We start from the raw sequence: 6976 nt of genomic DNA, 5'->3' as shown, positions 1-6976 counted from the left end.
AAAATTGTCTTTTTATTTTTTTCATTTTTTTATTTTCATATTTTTTTTAAATATCTAAATATTTTTTAAAAATTAAAAAAAAAATACACTGAAGAGTTACTTTCGTAATCATTAAGTAAAAATAAATAAATACATGAGAGGTCAAAGTAAAAAGACAAACTCAAACGACATACTAACATTGTTCATTAAATAAATTATCTTTTCTCAAAAGGAGTACTCACCCATGTATTTCAGTCTAATCTGCTTTAGAATCTTAGATTAAAAAAAAAATCAAGTTTAGAAAAAGCCAATCAAATTAAACACGCATGGTCAAAAAGGCTAGCTAGTCTTTAAACTCATAAAATATGTCGTGATTTTGAACGACGAAAGCCGTCTGTTGAATCACACCCCAACCCAGAAGCTTCTTTTCCTAGTTGTTGACGAATTGTTTGAAGAAAAAGTTTGAATGTCATGAGGTGGAAATCTTGCTTCCTTTTAAGAAGGTATATATATAAGCCAAGCCAGGCAACGTTTCCTGCTCAAGAATCGTACACATCTAGCAGCTTCTACATTGGTGGATTGTTGTTTGATTCATCCATTTAGAATTTGGTTGAAACTGTCGACAGAACTAAGACTAAGGACATCTTAACTTGATACCTATTTTGCTGGTGAATTTATCATTAATCTTTACAGTTGTTGGAAATCTTGCCTCCTTGTCTGTCTGTTTCTTCTCTCTTTGCCTTCCCAATGCATGATTCCTTCTTTCTGTTTTCTTTTTTTTTTTCACCTATAATTTCATTCTGAGTTGGCTAATTTAAACTTCTTGATCATTTTGGGCAGGTGTTCACTTGCCTCACATATTGACTACTTTCTTGGTGCTTGTAAATCTATCGGTTTGGCTTATATACAACATCAGTTTTAACTTCCAAAGGTGTTCGTGCGGCTTCGAAAACAGACAACTTTAAGAAAACCGAATCAGAATTCAGAAACCATGAACCTCTCAGATGGTTGTAGTAAGATGGGAACTAATAATTTAAGCGATTGCAAACCCGAAAATGTTGTGCTTGATTACAATGTATTGAAATATAAACCAATTCCTAACAATTTCTCTTCCTGAACCAGCTCTATTTTCTTCGCCGAGACCCATGAGTGAGCTCGATGCTGCTGCGATTAAGCTCCAAAAGGTCTACAAGAGTTACAGGACTCGAAGAAACCTTGCAGATTGTGCAGTGGTTGTGGAGGAGCTATGGTTAGTTTCTCGCAGCGCTATCTACATGGTGAATTCTCTTATGTTTCTTGAATTCTGAATTTTGAGAACTTGGTTCGATGAGTAGGAGGAAAGCATTGGAATTTGCTGATCTAAAGCAGTGTTCTGTGTCATTCTTCGATGTTGAGAAACCAGAAACCGCTGTTTCAAGGTGGGTGAGGGCAAAGACTAGAGCAGCCAAGGTATTTGTACACCATAAGAATTCCAAGCTTCTGCATAACGTGAATTTATTTCTTCTTGATCTACTGGAGAATTATTTGGATATTGATTAAGAAGAATTACTAATAGAAAAATTAACAAGGTCCAGAAATCAAGAGATTAATTACTGAGTGCAGGTGGGAAAGGGCTTGTCCAAGGATGAGAAGGCCCAAAAACTGGCGCTGCAATACTGGGTTGAAGCTGTGAGTTCTCAAACATTTTTAGATGCTTTTACCCAAAAATCATATTGAGATTCAATGATCAGGATACTACTTTGGTTTGATGCTGTATCAAGCATATCAAAATGGGAAAGGCTCATTGACACTTGGGTACATCATTGTTGTCAAAATTGACTTTGATCTTGCTCCATGACATTTTAAGTTTTTCTGTATGGTTCAATTCAAAGAAGGGTTGAAGTTAACATCATGCGGCTATAACCTTTATCTTATTCAACAAACCGATCCAGTGATCTAATCAGACTCCTTTCATTTTTATCTCTTCCTCCAGATTGACCCAAAACATAGGTATGGGCACAATCTCCACTTGTACTATGATGTATGGTTTCAAAGTGAGAGTACTCAACCATTCTTCTATTGGTAAGTAGTTCCTTTAGGAACCCTTCCTTCTGTTTACTCTGTTTGGTTGATCCTTGACTGTTGGAAAGAATTTAGAGATTGGGATCTTATGTCTTGTTTCTATTTACTCACTGTTCTCTGAAATGAAGGCTGGATGTTGGAGATGGGAAAGAAATAGGCCTCGATGAATGCCCGAGGACTGTTCTGCAACGCCAATGCATCAAATATCTTGGACCTGTACGTTGTATTTCTGAACTAACCTGCAATTTAACTCTCTAATATACAAATGCATGTTGCATTAATTGATGTATATGTGGAATATGATCTTTTTGATGTTGGAACTTCAGAAAGAAAGGGAAGCATATGAAGTAATTGTTGAAGATGGGAAACTTGTTTACAGACAAAGTGGACTGCTCCTGGAAACCATGGAAGGATCTGAGTGGATATTTGTTCTCAGCACAACAAGAGCTTTGTATGTGGGTCAGGAGAAGAAAGGTGTGTTTGAACATTCGAGCTTTCTGGCCGGGGGTGCCACAACAGCAGTTGGAAGATTAGTGGCCCACGATGGGATTCTTGAGGTACAATTCTCATGGATGCCTATGTTTGTATTTGTTAACAGCTTGTTCAACTTCTACTTAAATATGCAACTTTAACCATTTACCATAATATTTCAGGGTATTTGGCCGTACAGTGGTCATTATCACCCTACAGAAGAGAACTTCAGGGAATTCATTAGCTTCCTTGATGAGAACCATGTAGATCTTACAAATGTTGAGGTACATGACTAGATATCATTAATTTCAGTGTGTTTAACCTCATCAAATCCATAACACATCTAGGGCTGAAAGGAAAAACTGGCAAACCAACCGGACCGAGTTGAACCGACCAGTTCAATACCATTTCGGTCGGTTTCGGTTTGCGAGAACCAAAACAAATTAAAAACTAGTACAGTTCCGATTTTTATAATTTGAAAACTAAATTGGACCAAATCGAATCAAAATATAATATGAAATCTTAATCTTATTATTTATGCTTCCTTAATATAAACTCTTAAACATGAATATTAATATTGAGTTATTAACATGTTATTATTTATCCTTGCGTATTAAGTTATATACTTACATATATAATATGATATAAGTATAACGCATATATATATATGTATTAATTATAAGTACCTATTAAGTTCATTCACATGTATTTTGAGCTGAAAATAATGTTTTTAGCTCTAAAACTCATATTTGGGCTAAAAACATTATTCATTTGAGTCAAAAAAATAAATCAACCCAACAAAAAAGTCAAAAAAACCGAAAAAATCTTATTCCCTGGATGAGCGGATCGCTTCCGATTCTCAGAATTCCAATACTGACTTAGACCGGTTCAGTTCAACGATATATCCAAAACCGAACCGAATTAATTACACTCCTAAGTTACACATCATTAAATAGTTGATTCTGATACTGACAAATGTTATCTTCAGATGTATGAAAATGATGATGGTCTACCAATTAAGGTCAGTACCAGTGAAGAGCCAAATCCAAAACCGATTATAGGGCACGCTAAATCTACATCAGACGATACAAATACAATAGTCCCAGAGGAGATTAAAATCACATCCACCCATCCACAAGCAAACAAGAATGCTGACATTGCTAATGTGGATAGTGACACTGTAACAAGTCTGAGGGTGCCTTAGTGAAGTGAACGAGATAAAGTTGAAGTTAGAGAGAAGCCTAAGCTGTGGATCAGATCAAGGGTGCGGATCGTACTAGCGTTGCATAAAGGACCATGTTCTAGAAGACTATTATTTTACCTTTTATTATCTTAGTTGTTTAATATAGTAATATTCTCATTGGTTGTAGCTAGGAATATTCTCAAGGGTGGGGACTAGCTGGTCTACAATAGTTTAAGCATTTTGTTTACGCAGTCTGTTATACACACCCCTTATAAGGGAACAAGAACCATGTATTGTTTTCTTTATGCTGAATATTAAGCCAAAATTATTCTCCTTCTTCAACCTTTTCTTCTGGAGGCCTCTCACCCTCGAAGTGAGAATTTTCCATTTTCCTAACTTGTGTGTTACAGATACACCCCTAGTTTATCCATTGGCCTAGCCCTTATCTTGCAAATGGACAATATGAGCTGGACCTCGAGTTGGGTGTGTCCGGGAAAGAGCTACAATCAAGAGTATTGGAACAAGTTAACCCAATTGGGTCAATTCCTTCTCCAAGGCTCTGGCCCAGCAAAGGGTCGGGCTGTCCCCTAGGCTTGCCCAAGTCTGATAGTGAGGACACCATTCCTACAACTAAGTTAGCCAATTCACCCAAGGAAAATGGCTCCAAGGGCAAGGTCATGGAGTAGAGTCTCAACCCCCCAATGGGATTGCAACAAAAATCATGTTTTATGAATGTCAAATTCTCGATTTTGGTCAAGGAGTATGGGTTCAGCCAAACTTTTGATACCATTGTCCCTTCTTTTATTATTATTATTATTTGTATGAAATCTGTGAATCATCTTCTAGGTGGACTCCTACAGCCCTTGGCTATACCCTCTAGATCTTAGTCTAGCATACTTCATTGAGGGCTTACCAACATCTCATGATTTTAACTGCCTATGGGTTGTGGTGGGTCACCTAACAAAATTCAGTCACTTTATAACTCTCTCACATCCATATACTGCCTTTGATAAATGGTCAATTATGCGGTATTAATACTCTTAAATATCTTGGATTAAAAGAGTTTTATGTGTTAAAATAAGAGTATTAATTAGATAATGTGGTTTAACTTTGTTTGGCATGTGAAATGATTTTCTTGTTCCTAATTTAATTCAGATGGGCTCATATAGCTTATGATAAATTGTCACAAGGAGGCCCACGTGCAAGCTAATGCCCATGAATATGAAAGGCTTAGAAAGACCCCTGGACTTGCAACCGATGAATCAATTAAGCCTAATAGAAGATCACATGCAGAAGGAAATCAAGCCTCATGCTTCACGCCCATGTGCAGCAGGAGAGGAAGGCACGAAAAGGAGTTGTTGCTCTGGTACGTACGAGTGCTTCGCTTTGGGAGTGGAACGAAGGGAAAATGAGAGGCTGCTACGGATGTTCGTGGCTGGAACTAAAAAGGCGTGAAGAAGAAACGACACATGCATGGAACAGACGGAAGGAGTTTTCGGAGAGAGAGATATAAAAAGGGGAGAAAAAAAATCGGATGCTATATTGGGAGGCAAAGTAGTTTTTTTATTTTTCAAAATTCAATAAAACATCTTAACTTAAACCATTTTACTATTATTAATAGAATTCTCAATCTCATCTCAATGCTTATATTCTATACATTAACAGGCGTTGTCTTTTTGGAATTCATAAATATTCAAAAATTTGCCTTTACCATAAATCATGCTATATTGATTTAATAAAATAAATCTGTTAATGATCAAATGAGTTGTTGATACGTGAATTTCTTGGAAAATTGACTCAGTGTTACCGTTATGCATCCGAATAAGGCATTATGAAAGATTTCTTTGAATACACTCTCAACACATTTGTTTTTACAAAAAATTTTAATTCATTTCATCTCATTTAATCATTACTGTTGATATCGTGTTTCGCAGCCCAAACAGTTCCACAAAGCCCAAGCTCCCTGGTGCTTGCAACTAAGAAGAAAATGAGGCTCTCGTGGCCTCCGAGATCACTCTGATGCCTAAGTCAGTGGGTTGTTCTTTGGAGAAGGGAAACACAAGGCAAAGAAAAAGGGTTACCTAGGTTGAATCGAGATCCTCCTGTAAAAGGGTTATCCCTTATTTATACTTGAGTCGGGCCTTTTAGTTGAGGGAGATCGTGGCATGTTAGATGCCAGGCCTGCCACCACTCATTTCTCTGTCGCCTTAGTGGGGGTTAGTCTGCGGCCTAACAAGAGACCGCGTTGTGTCTATTGTCCTACGTCTACACGGTCGTCACTTCTCTGTCATGCCAGGAGATGTCAGATTACGGGTGAGCCGTACTTGGCTCGTGGGACACTCCATTACGTGCCGGATTTCCTGACACCGATCTAGGTTGGCTTGTGCCTGGGATTCGGGACTCTAGGGTCGGGTGCATGATGGTGTTGTGCCCACCCGGCTCGGTAATTTGATTTGTTAAGTTGCAAACCCCGATCCTCCCGGACCTTGAGTTGACAGGCCTAGACAGACTGGGCCTGCGCTTACTTTACTTCCCAATCCTCTTGCCTAGTGTCCTTGGCTCCCCTACTCGGGCCCGGGCTTCGTGGTTCAGCCTTCCTAGGCTTGAGTCCTTCGGAATTGGGCCTTAGCTTTCTTAGGCTTGGGCCCTTCGGGAGCGGGTCTTCCCTCATAGTACCCCGCCAATTCCTACCACGGACACGGCGTGGGAATTCCATCATTCCTCATCCCGGTCGGTTCCTTTGATCCCCGTCGCTTCAGGTCTCCTAAAGCCCTTCACCCACTGCTTCTTGGAGACGACTCGGTGCCTACTGATTCGGCTTCCCAAGGGCTGATGAGACATACAGGCTACTCCTCGTTCCTGAGGGTTAGCAAATGCGTCGTTTCGCTCCTACGACCGTCCCGCGTCCCTAGGCTTGATGAGACGTGTGGACTGCTCCTCTGACTGCTCTGACACCTTTCTGGTGCGTGTCTCCCACTCCTTCGCCCCTCCGACTGCCATTCGTGCCGCGTGGCGCTAGCAGACGTTACTGACCTAGGCGTCGTTTCGCTTCCTGAGCCTCCTCCCGCCTATTTTCTTTGCTATTTAAGCCGTTCATCCCCCCCAGCCTTTCTTTCTTCTACCTTTTCCTTCCCGTCTGTTGCTTCGTCTTCTTCTTTCGCTCCTAGTTTCCCAGCCACTTTCTCCTTCTTCACTTCCTTTCATTCGACAGCCTTCTCTTCGCACCTTCGATGGCATCCACAGACGTCGCTACTCCGCTCTTTGGGGGGAGGCGTTGGGTAT

General features: G+C 39.8%; 1 protein-coding gene across 3 annotated transcripts; it reads left to right on the top strand.

The window, feature by feature from the left end:
• Positions 1 to 433: 433 nt before the first annotated feature.
• LOC108988708 (IQ domain-containing protein IQM5-like) lies at positions 434 to 4036 on the top strand. 3 transcript variants are annotated; one of them, XM_035694356.1, is made up of 10 exons: positions 434 to 482; positions 820 to 992; positions 1102 to 1228; positions 1314 to 1428; positions 1582 to 1647; positions 1952 to 2040; positions 2169 to 2256; positions 2367 to 2597; positions 2694 to 2795; positions 3500 to 4008. In XM_035694356.1, the coding sequence occupies exons 2-10, from the start codon at positions 971 to 973 to the stop codon at positions 3713 to 3715; spliced, it is 1056 nt and encodes a 351-aa protein (XP_035550249.1). In that variant the 5' UTR covers positions 434 to 482; positions 820 to 970; the 3' UTR covers positions 3716 to 4008. The 3 variants fall into 3 exon arrangements, with proteins under 3 accessions (XP_035550249.1, XP_018817581.2, XP_018817580.2); XM_018962036.2 differs by lacking the exon at positions 434 to 482 and adding an exon at positions 521 to 647 and having other exon boundaries at positions 820 to 986; positions 3500 to 4036; XM_018962035.2 differs by lacking the exon at positions 434 to 482 and adding an exon at positions 534 to 647.
• Positions 4037 to 6976: the final 2940 nt, after the last annotated feature.

This window comes from Juglans regia, chromosome 10 (genome assembly GCF_001411555.2).
Source record: "Juglans regia cultivar Chandler chromosome 10, Walnut 2.0, whole genome shotgun sequence".
NCBI lineage: Eukaryota > Viridiplantae > Streptophyta > Magnoliopsida > Fagales > Juglandaceae > Juglans > Juglans regia.
This window is presented reverse-complemented; position numbering and strand designations above follow the sequence as displayed.